This window comes from Pagrus pagrus (genome assembly GCF_965226575.1).
Source record: "Pagrus pagrus genome assembly, chromosome: 23".
NCBI classification, from domain to species: domain Eukaryota; kingdom Metazoa; phylum Chordata; class Actinopteri; order Spariformes; family Sparidae; genus Pagrus; species Pagrus pagrus.
In genome coordinates, this window is record NC_140205.1 from 20,502,456 (window position 1) to 20,525,202 (window position 22,747).

The 22,747-nt window shown below is 43.4% G+C and overlaps 1 protein-coding gene across 1 annotated transcript; it reads right to left on the reverse strand.

Moving 5' to 3' along the window:
- Positions 1-1,963: 1,963 nt before the first annotated feature.
- On the reverse strand, positions 1,964-22,419 carry LOC311252603 (protein NLRC3-like). The gene is made up of 8 exons (XM_084345897.1): positions 22,118-22,419; positions 20,384-20,462; positions 20,001-20,229; positions 18,035-19,820; positions 17,765-17,938; positions 17,261-17,434; positions 3,120-3,166; positions 1,964-2,980 (listed from the first exon to the last, which is right to left on the reverse strand). Exons 1-8 carry the CDS (start codon positions 22,321-22,323, stop codon positions 2,394-2,396), a joined length of 3,282 nt encoding a protein of 1,093 aa, XP_084202023.1. The 5' UTR covers positions 22,324-22,419; the 3' UTR covers positions 1,964-2,393.
- Positions 22,420-22,747: the final 328 nt, after the last annotated feature.

Genomic DNA, 22,747 nt, shown 5'->3' on the forward strand with positions numbered 1-22,747 from the left:
AGATTTCCTTATAAGTTTCCAAACTTGTAGGGAGGTCTGAAATATAACATTCTTCTTAGTATTGAGATTAACCCATGTCTTGGAAACATATAAGATGTTGCTGAGAGGAATAGGAGTTACTTGGGCCCCCTCAAGAGTAAGCCAGGTAGATTTGGGATCATTATTAAACCAGTGACAGAAATAACAGCACAGACATGCGATTTGATAACATTTGATAAAATGTTTGTAACATGTTCTGTTCTGCTTCTTGTTTTAACCTCAGACGAGGCTTCCTCGTGTTCATCTCCACTGTTCACTCTTTATTCTGTCATATTGTTGTCCTGACTTTCCTGCTTTTGCTTGATTGTCAGAGCACTTTGTAAACTATGTGTTTAAAGCTGCTGTATAAACAAAGTGTATTACAGTAGAAACCACAGCTGTTGTGTATCCAGTGAGCTCATATCACACTGTTCAGTCTGTATATATCTCAGTCTGTTATATTTCACTACACATATTTCACTGTTTGTCGTCCTGGAATCAAATGAGGGAAATGTTCAGTGGTGTTCTGAGGCGGCACAATCACTGACATCTTTTAAATCAGCAGGAAGTCTTTTATTAATGCTGCCACCACACTGTTTTATTTCAACATGTCTCCTCTGTTTGATTATCATCCATATTGCTCTTCATTTATTGTATTATTTATACATGTCTGCTGTTATTGGCCTCAACTCTGACATGTTTTAATCACGATAAAGTTTATTATTGTTATTATTACACATACAGAACTCAGCACCAGTGTGCTTCAACTAATAATGCAATTAACCATCTCAAACAAATGGACGTCAGTGATGATTCATATTTACACACATTAATATGTAACTGTAATGTTTTTATTGGATTATTGTCTATTGATTCATTAGTTTTTCTGTTTATTGTGTTTTTGTTGTCATTTGTGGTTTGTTGCATTTTCCCAAATGATGTAATATGAATAGTTTGAGTGTGTTTGTGTAATGGAGGGGAGGTCTGTGGTTCTTCACCTCTCCTGACACATCTGTTATGTTTCAATCATCTCATTTGATCTGATCTCATGTGTGTGCTGATCCAATCCAAAATAAATACACTCATATGTATTGAAGAAACAGGTTTGCTGAAGTTGTGCTGTTGTACTGACTACTTTAACTTTGTGGCAGCTCTTTATTTACTGCAGCAAAGGATTGTGGGTATTTCTACCACTGTTGATTCTTAACAAACAGATGTGGGCCTGAATAAGATTGTCCCTTTTTTTTTTTTTGGTCTTTATAGACAGGAAACAGGATGAGAGAGGGGGAGTGATCAGCACAGAGAGCCAGGCCGGGACTCGGACCCGGGGACGCTACAGAGAGGACAGGGCCTCTGTACATTGGACGCCCGCTCTAACATCTGAGCTACACAGTGCCCCTTTAGGCCCTTTATTATTTTTGTGGACATCAGGTTTAAAAATCACCTGAACTACCCAGGGAATGAACCCACAACCTCCAGACTTCACAGCGTCACTTCAGCATCCTGAACTCATGAATCAGTCTTCAATGAAATCACTTTCTTTGAGCATTTCACTTCATTGAGGACAAAATTATTGAGTGAAATCCTTAAGGATCTGAACTCAGAACCTTAAAAGTGGAGGCGACGTCATCAGATATTTGTCCTTCCTTTCTTATTGCTTCTGACTCCAGGCTTGAACCCACGACCTCAGAACTTGACATAACTTCTTCAGCTCGCTGAGCCGTCGACTCGGCAGCTTGTTGGTTCCGTGTGGACTATTTGGTCTCCGGCTTGTCAGTCCGTCGCCTGCTGTTGGACTTTAAAACTGGTCTGTAACAAGTGGAGCCAGAAATAACAGCCAGACCTCAACAGCCACAAAACACTGAGAGAAACACAATGATTGTCATTAAAATGTGTTTTCTTCTCATAATAATCACACAGAAATGAACAGATGTTGACAGTTTATGACGTCACTACGGACATAATTACATGTGCTAACCAACATGATCAAACTGTTTGTTTCATCATTAGAAACACATGAAACAAGCCAGAGTGTTTCAGGTGGAGTGTCGAGTACATTTGATCATATTTTACTGTCCATTTACAACTTTGTTCACAATGATTCTTTACAATTAAAGCTACAGATGAGTCGATGTTTTCTGTTTCTTACATTTCACTAATATTTCTGGATTTTATTGGAACAAGAGCCAGAATTCAAAACAACACATGACAGAAAGTACAAGTCAACAGAATTTCCACAATTTAATGGAAGTGGCAGAAGTTTAAAATGTAAATGAAGAATCTTTTCAATCAGTTTGAATCATTTTGTACAAAGTTCACTGATGAGTTTATTACAAGAAGCTGAAAGATTGATGCGACTGTGATCCTGTACAGACTCAACTGTTCAGCACTGACAATGTTTCTGTGACAGGAGGAGACTCTGCAGACGACTCACCACACAGACACACTGAGGAACCAGGCCTGGACCTGAAGAACCCAAATCCAGGATAAAGAGGTTCAGTGAATGTGGTGTTGAAGGTGTGGAGGTGGATCAGTGAGTCAGAGGAGACTCTGTAGAAGGACAGAGTGCCAGCAGGACAGTCCACATACACTGCTACTCTACCAGAGGACGAGGAGGAGGAGGAGATGTCTGTTTCTATGTCATTGTGCCAGACAGAGTAACGACCAGCAAAGCACCACAGACTCCAGGACTGATCCTTCAGTCCAAACACACAGTCTTCACTGTCTCCTCTCCTTCTGATTCTTCTGTAACTCACTGATATAGAAACATTTCCGCTCCACTCGACCTCCCAGTAACAGCGACCAGTCAGACCAGTTCTACACAGAAGCCGAGGACACAAGGAGGACTCAAACATCTCTGGATATGACTGAACCTCTCTCACATGTGTCATCTTCCTGTTGTTGTCAGACAGTTTGATGTCTCTGCTGACTGTGTTTGTGTCGACTGTGAGCTCACAGGAATCTGATGGAGAGAAAAAGACACAACACAGCTGCAGTTATTAATGTATCATCAGTGTGACGATGACATCACAGATGTGACTGCGTGATGTCACAGTGTGAAGCTGCTTTGTTTTCATGAATCAAAGTAAAAACACACTCACACTTCCTCAGACCTGGTGTCAACCATCGGACTCCAGCAGGCTCCACCCTGAAAGGAGGAGGGGGGTCAGAGCAGCACATCCTCTGTCAGCATGCAGACATGGACATGACATGACTCATACACAGAAACACAATATGTCCATCAGGCCTGCTTCTCCCTGTTCTCCTGAACCTCTTCACCTCTGCCACTCTCCTCACACACAGAGTGAGCCACAGGATGTTGGTGTGTGTGAAAGAGGACGACAACATGTGAGAACACACACAAACACACACTCTTTTTGGATTTATGACTTCATATTTATTTTATTGGATGTTGTTGCTGTTTCCTGTGGGCTACCTTACGCTTGCTGTCTGATCCAATGTCAACTTGTGCTTATGTTTGTGTATTATAGGACTTTTGGATTTGGATGTCAGAACGTTTGAGGTCAGATTCCTGTTTGAAGCTTCCAGGGATTTTCTGAATCTCACCTGCACAGTCTGCTTTTTGTTCTTGCTGTGTTTCTGCTGCTTTGTTTTACTGAGCAAATAAACAAATACAATTTATACGTAATGAATCCATCAGAAAACGTTGGACGTTGGTTCCCGACCTCTGCCACAAAACCAAGTGACAGAGACTCCCAGACTGTTTCCCTCCAGAAGCTCACAAGTGTCACTGAACCTGTTTGTGGTAGAAACAGCATCATCTCATGTGTTGACATGTTCATGTTACTATAGTTTGGTGCTGGACTGATATCTGATGTACATTACAGCAGTAATAGTTACTGTGAGGAGAACTTCATGTCATGTTTGATGCTATTAAAAGCAGAAAAAATGACAGAAAATGCCTCTTAGTTTGAAATCTGCTGTGGTAAACATGATGTATCCAGATGTGACAGAGGAACATCTGACTATGAAGCCAGGAATCTGTCTCTTTCTGTCTGTCTGTGGTTCACATGTCTCCAGAACCGTTCATCCAATCTACTTTATACTTGGCAGGTTTGTCTCTGAGGACTCAAAGAAGTGCAGTGTTGACTTTGAATTCAATATTAGAATGTTTTAGGGCTGTGACAACTAACCCATTAAATCCATCATAAAAACAGCTGCCAACCAGTTTCATCGTGGATTAGTTTGTTTACGTTAGGATGCAGGCGCTGTGGCACGGAGCGAGCTGTTTCACTTCATAGTCAAAGACAGTAGAGCGGAAGATACATCAGGAAAACACATTCAGTGCAGCAGTTCTAGCCAATGGCACGCCTCGCGTAGCTCAGGTGATGAATCAGGAAGCTACTCGGAGTTGCACCGTCTCCTTTCTGAATCGGCTCCATAATGCATTTGCAAAATAGCAGAGGCCACGGAGGCAACAGGAACTACAAACGTTACAGAAGAGAAAAGTGTACGAGCCATGTCATCAAAAGTGTGGCAGCACGTTATATTAAAGTGTTCAAAGAAAACAGCTACAAGATGTGCAGAGCTGCTCTCACATGGCAGGTAGCACCACATCACTGAGCACCTGTCTGTCCCTTTAGTCACTTATTGTTCAGTATCTTTAAAGAGCAGCAGTATTTGTTTGTTGGACAGGCTGACTGACACAAGTTTGGACAGGATGAACTTTTGGAGCTGATAAACTTCATCCATTAGTAAACCTGTTGTTCCTGCAAACACAAGATTAGGGCCCGGCTACATTACAGGTTTCCAATTTAAAAAACGTTTAAGACAGAAACACCTTCCATCTGTGCTCTCAGGTTTGTGATGGATCAGTGTCACCCCCTGTTGGGTAATTAGCTGAAGTACGGTCAGAGACACTGGAGTACATAAGAGGAGTTTTTAGAATATTTCATGTCATAGTAAGAGATCGTCTGACGTCTTATTTCTTCACAACAGAAACTTGAGCATATCTGTTCTGTTCAAATATATATTACATTTCCTTTTTATTCTCAGTGCATGGCTCAGGCTGCATTCACAATGTCCATTTATTTTTTTATTTCATTTTCTAAATTCAAAAATGTCTTTATTGGCACGATGTAACACAAACATGTTGCCAAAGCAAGCGCACGAACATTGAGAAGATAAAGAAGAAGAACATTCTAGTGTAAAGACTAGTACAGTAGATCAAAACACACCATAGATAGAACTATAACCAACGCTGACAATAACAGCACAACACTAAATAATAAGTGTGATCACATATAACATGAACAACTCTCAGCTGACTGCCACTCACTGTCCCTCAGTTTGTGGCAGCAGAACATAGACTGCTGCTGGATCACAGCTCTTTGGGTTCTCCCCTAGTAGGACTGTTGTTTCTTCATCTACTGGCTCAACAAACCCTTTGTAATCTATTACATGTTTAACATGTGTTTCTCTAATATGTTGATACTTTTCACATTTTGTGAGGAAGTGCTGCTCTGTTGTTGTTGTTGTGTTTTATTGTACAGGCCTGATCTGTATTTGCCCTTTACATCAGCAAATATTAACTCAAACAACAAGGCATGTACTGAGTTCACTGAGGTTCATGTGAATTGTGCTACTATGCATACTGATATTATATAATATTGTGTCTCTCACTTCACAAAGAAAACTCAACATGGGTGACTACGTTCTGAGGAAAGACGCCCCACGACACCACAGCCAGCAGCTGTTCTGACTGATGGTATCCCCAGTATGCTGCTAACACACGAGGCCACTATCAATGGTGGAGGATGAAGGAGTGCTTTGTTTGTACAGCATGCGTCTTCGTATACTACATCCTAAACCGAAAAACTTAAGGATTCTGCACTTGGGAAAGGGGAAAACCCTTTTTAAAGAGGGTATGACCTTACTAATGGTAGACCAATTATACAAAATCCGGTCTTATACTTGACACATAAGTGAGCCATTTTGACCAGTTTTCTTCAAAAGATATCAACTTGGTGTCTTAGTTTAAATGCGATCCTCTCCATCACGTATATACAGCTCTGGAAAAAAGTAAGAGTCCACTGCAAATTTTTCTGAAATCAGCATCTCTACATGTATGACAGCCATTCCATTCCAGTGTCTGTTGAATTCCAACACAAGCACACCTTATTCTACTTAATGAGGTACTGATTAGGTGATCACCTGTACCCAAATCTTATTTAATGAGGAAAAGTATAAAAACCACTGCTGTGGTCATCACTATCCTCTTGCAATAGGACCAGCTGGATGGCAAAAACAGTGCTAGTAGTACCTCAAAAGTAATTGGGATCAAAAAATAACTATTGACCATGCCAAAAGAGTTGAAAAGAACAGCGGTTCATAAGAACAAGGTCAAGCAGCAGACATTGGGGACAACAAAGCTACAGGACTGACAGAGGGCAAAAAACGACTCTCCACTGACCGGGATGACCGTCAACTCATTCTAATGTCACTCAGGAGGACAGTTCGAAACATGCTCCTAGGGGCAGGGCTCAAGTCCTGTAAAGCTAGAAATAAGCCCTTCATCAACGAGAAGCAAAGAAGAGCCAGGCTGAGGTTTGCAGAAGACCATAAGGATTGGACCATAGAGGACTGTAGTAAGTTCATCCTCTCCGATGAGTCCAATTTTCAGCTTTGCCAAACACCTGGTTGTCTAATGGTTAGATGGAGACCTGGAGAGACCTACAAGCCACAGTCGTGTCAGGATTCTTTCTGACCCTTTGTTTGGTGAGATACAGGAGTCATCTGGTGTTGATGGGATAAAGACTGTCACTGGGTTTAAAGCACAACCTAGAAACAAAATGAAAGGAAATGTTGTGACCACCACCATAACATCTATGGGAGTGCCTGAAAAAATTAAATAGCCTACATCAGGTCCAGAAAAAGCTGAATGCCTTTGCTGTGCTCGTGGCCACTCTGGAGGACTGCAAACAGTTCAAGGGAAAGAAGCACAAGGAAAAGATTCAGATACTGAGGGGAAAGGGGGTTTGTTTTGCATGTTTATGTGTGGGACACATGAGCCGTGAGTGTGAAAGCCGCTTGACATGTAAAATATGTAGTCAAACCCATCCCACTGTGCTTCATATTAAAAGGCAACCAGCCCCGGAACAGTTTGAAACATCTCACCAGCCAACTTCACTTAAAACATGTGGACATACAGGGGCCGGTAAGGACTGGTGTGTGTTATCCATCCTGCCTGTGAAGGTCAAAAGTGCAAAGGGAAATCACATAATAAAAACCTATGCCTTTTTGGACCCAGGAAGTTTGGCCACATTCTGCTCAGAACATCTAATGCGGAAGCTGAACATCACAGGGAGAAAAAACAACTTCCTGTTAAGCACGATTGGGCAGAAAACAGTGGTTCCAGCATACTCATTAACTGGCTTGGAGGTATTTAATCTGGACAGCGATGACTTTCATATTCTCCCAGAGGTTCTCACACAGACAAAAATGCCGGTCAATGTTAATAACATGGTAACATCTGAAGAACTGGCAAAGTGGCCATATTTGTCCAAGGTGAACATCCCAAACATAAAAGCAAATGTCGACCTGTTAATTGGAACAAACGCTCCCAAGATATTAGAACCCTGGGAGGTCATTAACAGTAGCGGGAATGGCCCATATGCTATAAAGACAGTGCTTGGATGGGTTGTTAAGGGACCACTGAATGGAAACAGTGGTGCTTCAGAGGTGGAGCTGCCCTTGGCGATGGTGCACAGGATTTCTGTGTGTAAGCTCGAAGAAATGCTGGTCAAGCAGTACAGTCATGAGTTTAATGAGAAGACCATAAAGGAGAAGGAAATGTCCAGAGAAGACCATAGGTTTCTGGAAATCATGGAGTGCTCAGCAGTACTTCAGGAGGGAAGGTATTGTTTGAAACTTCCATATAAGAACAAAGAGGTCTGTCTGCCTAATAACTTTGCAATGGCTAAGCAAAGGATCCAGGGTTTGAGGAGAAAATTCCTGAACAACAAACACTTGCATTAGGAGTATGCTGGGTACATGAACACGCTCATCAGTAAGAACTATGCAGAGCAAGCCTCAGCAACAGCTGCATGGTGAAAGGGGTAAGATGTGGTACATCCCTCACCATGGTGTCTACCATCCAAGGAAAGGATCTCTCCGTGCAGTGTTCGACTGTGGAGCCACATTTCAATGAGCATCCTTGAACAGTGAATTGTTGCCAGGTCCCAACCTCACCAGCTCATTGCTTGGAGTTCTTCTTCGTTTCAGGAATGAAGTGGTGGCATTCATGGGCGACATTCAAGCCATGTTCCACCAAGTGAAAGTTGCTGAGGAGGACAGAATTTCTTCGCTTTCTTTGGTGGCCAGATGGTGACATCACTCAGGACCTCAGGGAGTATCGGATGACTGTACACCTGTTCGGCGCCGTGTCATCTCCTAGCTGTGCAAGTTATGCACTGAGGAAAACTGCGGACGACAACCAGCCTGAGTTTTTGGATGAGGTAGTTCAGTCTGTTAAGCAGAATTTCTATGTTGACGACTGTTTAAAGAGCTTAGCCACCAAAGAAGAAGCGATCCAAATGATAAAAGATTTAACTGCTCTGTGTCAGAAGGGGAGCTTCATCTTGGAGAAATGGATAAGCAACAGTCGTGTTGTGTTACAAGCCCTCACAGAGGAGCAAAGGGCCAAGGACCTGAAGGAGTTAGATTTGGACCAAGACAACCTGCCAGTGGAAAGGGCTTTGGGTCTACTGTGGTGCGTGGAGACTGACTCTTTCAGGTTGAAGATGGAGATGAAACAACTGTCTCTCACCAGACGTGGTATGCTATCAGTCACCAGCTCAGTGTATGATCCGCTGGGTTTTTTGGCCCCAGTCACCTTGCCCGCCAAGATGATGCAACAAGAGCTCTGTAGGAGAGGCTGTGGATGGGATGATGATCTGCCCAAGGACATCTTACCTTGTTGGAAAAGGTGGTTGGAGGACCTGGGCCAGCTGTCTGCATTCAGTGTGGGAAGGTGCATCAAGCCAGTGGAGTTTGGAGGGATCAAGCCTGCCCAATTACATCACTTTGCCAATGCCAGCGAAGGTGGATAGGGAACTGTAACATACATCCGTATGTTAAATCAGGAAAACAACATCCAGGTCACCTTTCTGCTCGGCAAAGCCAGGGTGACACCTCTGAAGGCTGTGACTATTCCCCGACTGGAGTTGACAGCAGCTGTCCTCGCAGTCAGAGTGGACTCATTGTTAAAGGCAGAGCTGGACGTCCAGGTGGAGGATTCAGTCTTTTGGACTGACAGCACGTCAGTTTTGAAGTACCTTAATAATGAGGACAGGCGCTTTCACACGTTCGTGGCCAACAGAATCTCGACCATCAGAGAAACATCTGAACCCTCACAATGGAGGCATGTAGGTTCCAAGGATAATCCAGCTGACGATGCTTCAAGGGGAATAAAGGTTTCTGATTTTCATAACAATAATTTATACGAGGATTTTTAATCAGGTTTTAGAGCATAGATCATAGCACAGAGACGGCACTGGTGAAAGTTACAAATGACCTCCTAATCGCTTCTGACAAAGGACTTGTCTCTGTCCTGGTCTTGCTAGATCTTAGTGCTGCATTTGATACCATTGATCATCACATTCTACTACAGAGACTGGAACACTTAATTGGCATTAAAGGACCCGCATTAAACTGGTTAAAGTCCTATTTATCGGATCGATTTCAGTTTGTACATGTTAATGATGAGTCATCCCTGTATACCAAGGTTAGTCATGGTGTTCCTCAAGGCTCCGTGCTTGGACCCATACTATTCACCTTATATATGCTCCCTCTAGGAAATATAATTCGGAAACACTCCATACATTTTCATTGTTACGCAGATGATACCCAGTTATACTTATCAATAAAGCCTGATGAAACTAATCAGCTAACTAAACTCCATGCATGTCTCAAGGACATTAAGACCTGGATGACCTGCAATTTTCTGCTGTTAAATTCAGATAAAACCGAAGTTATAGTACTTGGTCCTAAACACCTTAGAGATGCATTATCTAATGATATAGCTAGTTTGGATGGCATTAACTTGGCCTCCAGCACCACTGTCAGGAATCTGGGAGTTATCTTTGATCAAGATACTGTATGTTCTTCAACTCCCACATAAAACAAATTTCAAGGTCTGCATTTTTTCATCTACATAACATTGCAAAAATCAGGCCCATCCTATCCCAAAAAGACGCAGAAAAGCTAGTCCATGCATTTGTTACTTCCAGGCTGGACTATTGTAATTCTCTATTATCAGGCTGCCCTAACAAGACTCTAAAGAGTCTCCAGCTGGTCCAGAATGCTGCAGCACGTGTACTGACAGGAACTAAGAAAAGAGATCATATTACTCCTGTATTGGCCTCTCTGCACTGGCTCCCTGTAAAATCAAGAATAGAGTTTAAAATCCTTCTCCTCACCTACAAAGCTGTTAATGGTCAGGCACCATCATATCTCCAGGAGCTCATACTACCCTATTACCCAACTAGAGCATTACGCTCCCAGAACGCAGGATTACTTGTAGTTCCTAAAGTCTCCAAAAGCAGAATGGGAGACAGAGCCTTCAGTTATCAAGCTCCTCTTCTGTGGAACCATCTTCCTGTTTTGGTCCGGGAGGCGGACACCCTCTCTACCTTTAAGAGTAGACTTAAGACCTTCCTTTTTGATATAGCTTATAGTTAGGGCTGGCCCAGGCCTGTCGTGGACCAGCTCTTAGTTATGCTGCTATAGGCCCAGTCCGGGGGACAAATGACACACTGAGCTTCTCTCTCCTCCTCTCCTCTCCATCTGTATACATTATGCCTATATACATGCCCCATCTCTACATGTCACTGACTTCACTTCTTCCCCGGAGTCCTTGTGCTTTCTAGTCCTACAGGCTCTCATGGATCCTGTATGGATCGTGGATGCGCCTACTGCCATGGCCCTGCCTGACACCCACCACTACTGTTGCTAATATTAGTCATATCTCTGTTACATTCGTTTCACTACTATTATTGTAATGCATTACTACATACTATCCTTACCGTTAACCACTACTACTGTTATTACTAGTAGTCACATTTCCATGTGCATTTCATTATTATTGCTGTAATACCTCTTTATGTACTTTCATTCCTGTCAACCATCTATTATAATTGTATACATTGTGATCTCGTTGATCTGCTCTGTACATGCGACATCTATTGCACGTCTGTCCGTCCTGGGAGAGGGATCCCTCCTCTGTGGCTCTTCCTGAGGTTTCTTCCGCATTTTTTTTTCCCGGTTAAAAGGGTATTTTTTGGGGCAAGTTTTTCCTCACTCGAATCGAGGGTCGAAGGACAGAGGGTGTCGTCTCTGTACAGATTGTAAAGCCCTCTGAGGCAAACTGTGATTTGTGAATTTGGGCTATACAAATAAAATTTGATTTGATCTGATTTGATTTTCTGAACAAAAACAGGTGGCTGGAAGGTCCTGCATTTCTTTGGAAGCCTGAGGAGGACTGGCCTAAAACTGTGTTGGACATCTCAGTGGACTCTGATAACCAAGAGGTCAGAAAGGAGGTAATGGTGAATGCCATCAGTGTGTGTGACATCTCTAGTCCTACGGACCAGCTCATTGTCTTCTTTTCTGACTGGAAGAGGCTCAAGACAGCTGTTGCCTGGGTCCTAAGGTTGAAGGTCATGTTGTTGGCACAGAGTTGCAAGAGGAAACAGTTGGAGGCTTCTGTGGCTAATTGTCTGGAGAAAGAGGGTCAGGGCAGCTCAAGGACTGAAAGAAAGGGAGTCACATCAACATTCATGAGTGACAGTCTGACGCTGGATGATTTGCTGGGAGCAGAAGGTGCCATAATCCGTTATTGTCAGCAACAGAGGTTTGGTGAAGAGATGTCTGCTTTGTCGTCTGGGAAAGGGTCAGTGAGTCGACAGAGTCCCATATGCCGGCTGGACCCAGTTTTGGAGGATGGATTCCTGAGAGTTGGAGGAAGACTGAGCAGAGGAGCAATGCCCGAGGAAGCCAAGCATCCACTCATTCTCTCCAAGAATCAGCACATTTCCATGCTCATACTCAGACATGTGCACCAGAATCTCGGCCATGGTGGGCGGACTCACACACCGTCCAAGGTGAGGAGGAGATTTTGGATTACAAACCTGTAAGCGATATGGTGTTATATTTACTTGTATGGCAAGCAGGGCTGTCCATCTGGAGGTGGCTGTTTCATTGGACACCGATGCATGCATCAATGCTCTGCGGCGTTTTATCAGCAGAAGAGGGCAGGTGACTAGTCTAACATCAGACAATGGCACTAACTTTACTGGAGCAGACAGAGAGCTGAAGGAGGCGCTTGCTGCTTTGAATCAGGACAAGATTCAATGAGCGCTGGCACAGGTTGGAATTCAGTGGAGCTTTAATCCACCAGCAGGCTCACACCATGGTGGTGTGTGGGAGCGAATGATCCGCCTGTTGAGAAGAGTGCTCAGTTCTGTTCTGCATCAGCAGAAGTTGGATGATGATGGACTCCATACAGTGTTCTGTGAAGTGGAGGCCATTTTGAACGATCGTCCATTCACCAAGCTCTCAGAGGATGCTAATGACCTGGAACCTCTCACGCCTAACCATCTTCTTCTATTAAGGGGTAAACCAGCTTTGCCACCTGGAGCATTTGAACCTCATTATCTGTATGTGAGAAGGCGCTGGAGTAAGTAAAGTATATCTCAGACCTTTTCTGGAAGAGATGGATACGGGAGTATTTGCCGTTGCTCCAAGAGAGGCAGAAGTGGAACGAAAGGAAGAGGAGTTTGAAAGCTGGAGATATTGTGGTGATCATGGATTCTTCAGCTCCACGTGGTTAATGGCCGCTTGGCAGGGTCTGGAGGTTTTTCCCGATAAGCAAGGGCTTGTGCGTTCTGTGAGGTTGCAGACAAGGGCCAACATTATTGAAAGGCCGGTGACGAAACTTTGTTTGGTACATGGAATATAGATTTGTCTGTACTGTACTTTAATGTAACCGTTTCAACACATTATTTGCTCCTGTCTTCTTGTATTTGAATTGTTTTGTCAGTCTACCATTAACAATTAGGGGCCGGTGTATAGGAGCTGAATGTGTTTGGTTGTGTTCTGAGGTTTTGGTGTAATTCACTCAGTGTGTGTGTGGGGTCGCTGTGCTGTCACCTGGGGAGCTCAGGTGCATATAGGTGGCATTTTTCACTCCCTTCATTGCAAACGGTTTTCGACCGCTGTGGCGCAGAGGCGCTCTTCATGAGCTGGTTTGTTTGTTTGTTTGTTTGTTTCCTTTCTTTATGGACAATGCACCGCAATAAAACCCACTGTGGAGCAACTCAAGGAACAGCGTGGACATTCATTTATTGCGGTATGATTGCAAAGCCAAGGTGAGGCGTGTCAACCATGTTATTCCGGAGTTAGAAGCCTCAGTAGCTCTAGTATTAGACTGAGCTCCTTTAATAATGGTCGAAGAAAATCTGTTTGTTGTTTAAGTGGATTTTCTTCTTCCAAGCCAACTTCAACACAGTTTCTTTGACGTCAAATTGCAGGAAGTTTATCATGATAGACCGAGGTGTAGCATCAGGTCCTAGCTTCTGTGTCAAAGCTCTATGGGCCCATTGAATCTGCAGGGACATAACGTCTGGGAGAGCGAGCTCTGTGGTCAGCAGCTTTTCTACAAACTTTATCGTCAAGTCACCCTCGGAGTCATCCGGTACGCCATATACCCGAATGTTAGTTCTTCTGGACCTGCTTTCCAGATCCATGACTTTTTCCCGCAGCCTGCGTTGTTCTTTCAGCAGACACAGCAGAGCCTCTTTCATTACAGCGCTGCTTGTTTCCCTGTCCGAGATGCGCTCCTCTGCCTCGGTGATAGCCTGGTCATGAGCTTGAAGCGTGGTTCCGACTTGAGTTAGCTTCTGGTTTAGCTCTTGTCTCGGCATTGCTAATTCATCCTTGAAGTCTTTTTTAACATCCTCTTTAAAATCAAAGACAGCTGAATGTATGTCGTTCTTAAAGTTGCGGATGTTTTTAGAAATGTTCGACATTTCTTGGAGCAGTTTGTCTCTAGATTGACCAACTTCGCCGCTAGCTAGCAGGTAGCCATTATCTTCATCTGTCGGCTCCATTTGTTTTTCGTCGGGCTGTAATTGTTCAGTTACGCGCCCTCTCAGATTCTGAGGTCCTCTCTGTGGTTTCCCCCCCACTCATTTTTTGCCTCTTGAAGTTTTGCTGTAGAAGTTTTCGAGTTGGGAAGTTGTTTTTAATAGGGATGGCTTTAAATAATACATATAATTTGTATAGATGAACTTTGCTTAATATGGACATCTAAAAACACCATGTTCAAACTGTGCAACAAATATTCTGCTCCCCTAAAGGAAGAAATAAAATCCAGGGTTTCCCACAGAATACTTGTTAAGCCCGGTGGTAGGGTGGCCCACCAGTGGCCCACCGATGCCCAAGTGTGTTTTTTTGTGTCAGGGGCCTGACCCTGACCATTGACTTATGGCAGGGCCCTATAGGTAACAGATTCATTAATGTAGCAGTAGAATTTAGAAGGAGTAATTCCATAAGGCTTTAAGATCAATGTTAAAAGTTGACTGGAAATTTGAAAATATTATCATTATCATGTGTTATTATAAGACATTTATGTAACACCAGGTCTTACAGATTGCACTCTTGAAATGCTGTTCAACCAACCACATAAATAAATAAATAATAAAAATAGTATTTAGATAAATAATATCAACTGTCTGCACTTTAAAAACTAAAAAACAACTGCCTGGTGTCCAGGCTTATAATACACTGGGGGAAACCCTGCTTGTGCGCAAAGTAATTCCACACAGCTGACATGATAAAATCGCTAGGCTGTCACTCACGACATTCTGTTTACACATGCTGCAGCTGCTGCATCTCTGTTTACGGCACGCTGCGCAACAGCATGTCACACGTCGCGCAACTGCTGTTGCTGAGGCAATAGTGTCTTACGGCATGTCGCGGAAAGTGAAGTTTTGAGCCACCCCTGACACCCCTGGCCACCCCCGACTGGAGCAGAGCAATTGACTATGCGTCTTTCCTGAGCATGGCTTAACCAAAGTCACTTTAGCATTCTTGATGTAACAAACATTTTAGAGGTGTGAATCTTCACCAGCCTCATGATTCGATTACAATTCAGCTGTCAACAATTCTCGATGCATCTCTGTTTTCGTCATCCTCAATGATCTATATCACTGCACACGGCTACTTTTCATCATTTGAATTCCCCTTTTATTCAGAAAGTCCTTCCAATAATCAGACTACAGCAGGCTACAAAATAAAAGCTGCATCATTTCAATAATCAAACAAAACATGTTTCCATCTGCAGCGTCTTTCATGTGTGTCTACAATAATATAGTTTTCACAAGGCAGTTTTAAGAAAAGATTTACTGACTCTGCTGCACACACCTCTCTCAGAGTTGGACAGCAGAGTTGACAGCACCTCCTCAGATCTTGGCTGATTAGCTGGGCTGCTGTAACAGTTATTATTTATGGCTGCAGACGTTAGCTTCAGGTGAAAATGGCCAACGTGATTAGTGATTGTTGTGAGGAAGAAGTCTCGTCCAGTTCATTCTTCACAGCAAGCTCATAAAATCTGACATGTGTCCCGAGATGTCCGTTAAAAGAAATACCTTATTTTATCACTCTCAGATGATCTCTGCCTCCCTCCAACATCCTTCCTACATAAGCAACATTAGCTGGAAGTCCTCCCACAGTTCAAAACATGGGAGCAACATCACAACGTAACTTTGTTGTCCAGCTGAGGCCAAACAATCAACAATCAACATGAGCTGCAGACTCTCAATTCTGCTCTGTCTCTGCATCGTGATGCATCTTATAATGGAGACATTTCAACACATGCGAGTTGTTTGAAAGTGAACTGAACAAGACTAAAGAGGAAAATGTAAGAGCAATGTTTTATTGTTTGAATAAAATACTGGAAATGTTAAAAAAAAAAAAAAAAAAAATCAGCTTTTGTCTTTTTATCTGATTAATGGGTTATGAAAATAGTTGTTAGTTGCAGCCCTATAATTAGTGACAACAAACACTACTCTGTGTTGTGTTGGTAGGAGTGAGTCTCTCCGGTATGTGACAGAGCTACGAGCACGTTGCTGCAGTCACAGTAAAGTGCACGCTGTTATTACTGTAGTCGGCCATAAAGTGTGTGGATAGACTCAGTAACTTAAACCATGTGTGTTGTTTGCTGCCACAGAAGAGAAATTAAAAGTCCATTCATGCAACGTTGTCACGGCAACTTCCTGCATTTAACACGTCCTATAAATCCTTCACAATAAAATTCCTGCACTATGTAGTTATTTGAAAGCTTTTATTAGACGGCACCACTGTCCCCATCTTAAATTCATCTATGTGACGGCACCACTGACCCCATCTTAAATTCATCTATGCACTGCTGCTGTTATGGTAATGTGACGAGAATTTTCCACCTTGTGTCATCTAAAGTTGTTATTGGACTGTTTTATATCTTCTGTTAACTTTAAACTGATGCCACAGACAGTTGTTACAGTCTGTAAATGGTTTCACACTGAGGCACAAATACACTTGTCAGTGATGATCTAGAATGCAGTTACTCCAGTGTTGATAAAGATCCATGTCAGAACCATTTTAAGTTCAAAGTCAAGCACTTTGGCAAAAAACTGATTCTCCAGTTCAGGGAAAGAGTTTCTATGACATTCAGTGATTACATTCATTCATGTGTCACAGAAATCTTTTGAATTTGAGGTTCAGTATTTTCTGATCAGACATCTGACACAGAGGGTCTATTGTTATTATTAATATCATAACACAGCAGTGACGTAGTGGAAATTAGATTTAATGTTAATGTTTTGATAACCCTCTGCAATCAGTGTGAGTGTGAATTTGGATGAGGGGTTCATCAAGCAGCAAAACCAGAGGCCAACAAATCAAACAGACACATTTTGAACAGGCACTAAACTAGTCTGAAAAAAGAGGTGTAACTTTAGTGTTAGTGCCAAGACTCTCCTGGTCGCTGATCTTCATCTCTTCATCTCTTCTTCCTCTCTTCACTTGTAACTCTTGGCTTCAAGCTATGCTGCCTTTTCTCCTGAACTGAACTGAACAACTGGAGGTGGAGTAAACGAAGCAGACCTCCCGACACTGAACCATCTACAGTCGAGATACAGAGTCTCACACTGACTGTCTGTGGCTGCAGCGGGACTCTTCATACCTGAGAGTGTCCAGTCTCCAGCCTGGATCCTCCAGTCTAGCAGACAGAAGCTTCACTCCTGAGTCTCCTGGATGATTGTAGCTCAGGTCCAGCTCTCTCAGATGGGAGGGGTTGGAGTCCAGAGCTGAGGCCAGAGAAGTACAGCCTTCCTCTGTGATCAGACAGCCTGACAGCCTGCAGACACACAAAACAACACACATCACAGATCAGCTGAGGGTCCTGATGATTCAAAATCATCAGGACCCTCAGTTTATTATATTCATCATCTTAGTTTTCACTAATTTACTAATCAGCACTAAACACAGAGTACAACTGAAACTGATGGAAATGCCATTAGTTTTGCAAATACTTGGTCATGGACCAACATATTGTACAGATTAAAATGATGACCTGATGATGGCACCAGATGAAAAGTCAGAGGATCACCAATCAACCCTGTCTGGTCTAGACCTGCTCCAATTGGACAGTTACAGGAAATAATGAAATAAAATAATGAATCCTGACCTGAGAGTTTCAAGGACACAGTGTGAACTCTTCAGTTCAGCAGAAAGTAGCTTCACTCCTGAATCCTGCAGGTTGTTGTTACTCAGGTCCAGCTCTCTCAGACTAGAGGACTGGGAGCTGAGAACTGAGGACAGAGCTTCACAGCTTCTCTCTGAGAGGTTACAGCCACTCAGCCTGGATAAAGAATAATGAGCACAACAAGAAAATTATTTCTATTTGGGTCAATAACAGCACATTTACTGCATTCTGAAAAAACTTCTCCACACTTACAGAGCTTTGTTGGAGGCTTTGACCACTGGCAGCAGCCTCAGAAGAGCCTCCTCTGAAGCAGAGTATTTCTTTAGGTCAAACACGTCCAGATCTTTTTCTGATGACAGTAAGTTGAAGACCAGAGCTGACCACTGAGCAGGAGACAGTTTATCTGTGGAGAGACTTCCTGATCTCAGGTACTGTTGGATCTCCTTCACCAGAGAACGGTCGTTCAGTTCATTCAGACAGTGGAACAGATTGATGCTTCTCTCTGCAGGCAGAGTCTCTTCGAACTTCTTCTTGATGTAATCGACTGTTTCCTGATTGGTCTGTGAGCTCCTTCCTGTCTGTGTCTGCAGACCTCGGAGGAGAGTCTGATTGGTCTCCAGTGAAAGACCCAGGAGGAAGCGGAGGAACAAGTCCAGGTATCCATTTGGACTCTGTAAGGCCTCATCCACAGCACTCTGGTAGAAGTCTTTTCTTCTGTTAGATGTCTGAGATGTTGTTTGTCCTTTTGCCAGCAGATTGACTCCAGAGTTGATGAACGTCAGATGGACATGAAGAGCAGCCAAAAACTCCTGAACACTCAGATGGACGAAGCAGAACACCTTGTCCTGGTACAGTCCTCGCTCCTCTTTAAAGATCTGTGTGAACACTCCTGAGTATACTGAGGCTGATCTGATATCGATGCCACACTCTGTCAGGTCTGATTCATAGAAGATCAGGTTTCCTTTCTGCAGCTGCTCAAAAGCCAGTTTTCCCAGAGACTCAATCATCTTCCTGCTCTCTGGAGTCCAGTGTGGATCTGTCTCAGCTCCTCCATCATACTTGACCTTCTTCACTTTGGCCTGAACCACCAGGAAGTGGATGTACATCTCAGTCAGGGTCTTGGGCAGCTCTCCTCCCTCTATGGTCTTCAACACATCCTCCAGAACTGTAGCAGTGATCCAGCAGAAGACTGGGATGTGGCACATGATGTGGAGGCTTCGTGCTGTCTTGATGTGGGAGATGATTCTGTTGGTCTGCTTGCTGTCTCTGAATCTCTTCCTGAAGTACTTCTCCTTCTGTGGGTCAGTGAACCCTCTGACCTCTGTTACCATGTCAACACACCCAGGAGGGATCTGATTGGCTGCTGCAGGTCGTGTGGTTATCCAGAGGCGAGCAGAGGGAAGCAGGTTTCCCCTGATGAGGTTTGTCAGCAGCACAGACACTGAGGTGGATTTTGTGGCATCAGTCAGGATTTTAGTGTTGTGGAAGTCCAGAGGAAGTCGACACTCATCCAGACCGTCAAAGATGAACACAACCTGGAACTCTTGAAAGCTGCAGATTCCTGCTTCTTTGGTTTCAGTGAAGAAGTGATGAACAAGTTCCACCAAGCTGAACTTTTTCTCTTTCAGCACATTCAGCTCTCTGAAAGTGAATGGAAATGTGAACTGTATGTCCTGGTTGGCTTTGTCTTCCGCCCAGTCCAGAGTGACCTTCTGTGTTAAGACTGTTTTCCCGACGCCAGCCACTCCCTTTGTCATCACTGTTCTGATTGGTTCATCTCTTCCAGGTGAGGCTTTAAAGATGTCTTCTTGTCTGACTGTTGTTTCTGGTCTGTGTGGTTTCCTGGATGCTGTTTCAATCTGTCTGACCTCATGTTCATCATTGACCTCTGCAGTCCCTCCCTCTGTGATGTAGAGCTCTGTGTAGATCTGATTCAGAAGGGTTGGGTTTCCTGCTTTAGCAATCCCCTCAAACACACACTGGAACTTCTTCTGAAGGTTAGATTTAAGTTTACGCTGACAAACTCCAGAATGACTTCCTGAATAAACACACAACAAACAAGATCATTAAGTTATTTATAAAGAAAATATGACAATTTCCTTCCCCTAAAGATTGCATATATAAACAGATTTTCCATCATCATCATCATCATCATCATCAGACATAAGGTAATGTCTTATTTATCCATCATGTTAAATCTGTAGAGAAATCCTCTTACTGCTCTGCAGACAGTCAGCCAGCTCCTCCTGATTCATTCTCCTCAGGAAGTTCAGTGTGATCTTCAGAAATGCCTCTCTGCTGCTCCTCCTCTGCTCTTCATCCTCACCATCCAACACCTCCTCATCCTCTCTCTGACTCTCTAAGCATTCTGGGTAATCTGAACTCAGAACCTTCTGGACCTTCTTCAGCTCGTTCTTCACAAAAGTGACAATGTTCTCCTCCAGCAGCTGGAACAGAATATTATGTGAATGAGACAATTTAAAGTTATGAAGCCAAACATCAGATCCATGTTTGACAGATTCACCACTGGTCTGTAAAGTGCAGCATGGAGTTTAATGTGAACAGACCAGAAGTTACAGTAGTTGTTGTTCATGTACAGACCATAAATATGGAGTCCAGGTGTGTTTGATGCTGCTGGGCAGACTGACCTCTGGGAACCTCTGAGCTCTCCTGGTCGACTCTGTGGAGGAATCATGAAGAATCAGCCACATTATGTCTGTCCACTCAGAGACAAACACAAGCTGAAGGTCCTTTGAGTTAAAGTGTTGATGACATCATTGAATCAGATGGTTTCCTCTGACATTAAAGTGTTGGTCGTACTGCTGATCTCACTGTGAATCAACAGTCCAGTCTGCAGCTCTGTGCAGCTTCAGTTCACTGTGATGGTTCAGCAGTTTGTCTGGTTTAGTCCCTCCAGCTCTGATTGTCTCAATAATACTGACGACAGCAACACACAGCTCACACAAGCTAATACGATGCTACCTGTCCAGTGAAAGCTGGTCGAGTCACAATAAACGCGTAGCAGGTGAAGTGAGTGAAAGATCAGGAAACCAGAGAGAACCCAGAGAATACTGGATCAAACCAAAGTTGAGGATGATTTCACACTGAACTCAGATTAAAGCTACAACCTTTTCTACATGGAAGCACAGGCGCTGATCACAGGAGTTGGTATGGCTGTTTCTTTTATTCTTGTTCTACATGTATCCTGTAGTTTAGAGTTTTTATAGAGGTGAGACTTGCCTCCACTTTGAGCTTCTGCACAGTTTAGTTATCTGTCACACCCTTCTCTGAATACAACTGACAGAACAGACTGAACTGTGGGTACATCAGCAGCAACACTGCGGTTTTCTAATGACTCAGCACAAATATCCTGACTGTCATTTATAGTCTCTGGTAGCTGAAACATTTTACAACAAAGTCCATTTCAGAGTAGAAAGACTTTAGAAGATCCTCTCTTGATTTGTGTCAGTCAGACTGCTGAAGCTTCAGATTATCCTCAGCTGAACTTTACAAAGTTGTCTTTACACAGAATGACCACTGTGGACTTTGTCCTCCATCACTGCCACTGAAACCACATGAGGAATCATTATCAAAGACCATGAACATCATGAGGACGACCGGTCAGACTGGATTCACTGAGGACAGACATCAGCAGAGGGCAACATGAGGAGGGAACATCAACATTTAGATCATGTTGTCCAACAACTTACCGTCTGTCTGAATCATGCTGTCCTTTAAAATCAATGTAGCGACTAAATGACCTGTCACTCTTCAAGGACACACAGCTGGGATCAGGTTCAGATTCAGGTCCAGCAGTAGCTGGTCTCCTATAGATCCTGTTAGACACAGAGGAAGACCATCAGGATGGAAATTCACATTTAGACACAGAAGCTGCTGGAGAAACTAGCAGCTATCCACAAGACACGGATCAACACACCAGAGTTCAATAAAACATGAAGCTCCACCTCAAACAATAAAGTTTAGCTCCACCTCAAACAATGTCGATTAGCTCCCGTGAATAAACAGATCATTTCTACATCAAGTATTGAAACCAGCTGGGACTGAAACGTTTTCCTGGTATTGACAGTTAACAGACTGAACTGTGGGTACATCAGCAGCAACACGGTGGGCCTGTTTTCGAATGACTCCCCACAAATATCCTGACTGGACTTTGTCCTCCATCACTGCCACTGAAACCACACGAGGAATCATTATCAAAGACCATGAACATCATGAGGACGACCGGTCAGACTGGATTCACTGAGGACAGACATCAGCAGAGGGCAACATGAGGAGGGAACATCAACATTTAGATCATGTTGTCCAAAAACTTACCGTCTGTCTGAATCATGCTGTCCTTTAAAATCAATGTAGCGGCCAAATGATCGGTCACTCTTCAAGGACACACAGCTGGGATCAGGTTCAGGTTCAGGTCCAGGTCCTGCAGGGCCTCCCTCCTCTCTGTCCTCACACTGATTCATGCTGCTCAGCTCACACACACATTGATCTGCAGAGGAAACACAGATCATTGATGTGCACATCACCTGAGATCATGGTTTACATCATTTCTCCTGTCAGAGATCAGCTGCTCCTCCTCTGATGTTCTGCTTCATATCAGTGTCAGCTGAATGCAGCCAGACATCAGAGGAAGCTGCCATCAGCTGCTGCACTTCTACCATTAGTCCACTAGATGGTGGCATGGAGCTGCAGTGACCTGAAGTGATGAGTTCACTGACACACTGACTGAATCTGACAGCAACTGAAGTGCAACCTAGGCTTTTTTTGTGAAGTTTCTTGTTGTGCCATTGAAAATGATTTTGACCCGAAAACGAAAATACGGTAAATCTTAAAAGTGGCTTTTTCGTCCTAATTATGCTTTTACACGAAGGTTTGACTCGGGTTCCTTCACAAAAAAAGCCCAGATTGCATTTTGATGAGAGTTTCACTTTACAGTTTTTCTCAGTC

Coding starts and splice junctions, on each gene's coding strand:
- LOC311252603 (XM_084345897.1), bottom strand. CDS start 22,323: ATGTGCACATCAATGATCTGTGTTTCCTCTGCAGATCAATGTGTGTGT. Junction 20,463..22,117: donor CAGCATGATTCAGACAGACG/GTAAGTTTTTGG, acceptor ATTCCTCCACAG/AGTCGACCAGGAGAGCTCAG. Junction 17,939..18,034: donor AAAGCCTCCAACAAAGCTCT/GTAAGTGTGGAG, acceptor TTCTTTATCCAG/GCTGAGTGGCTGTAACCTCT.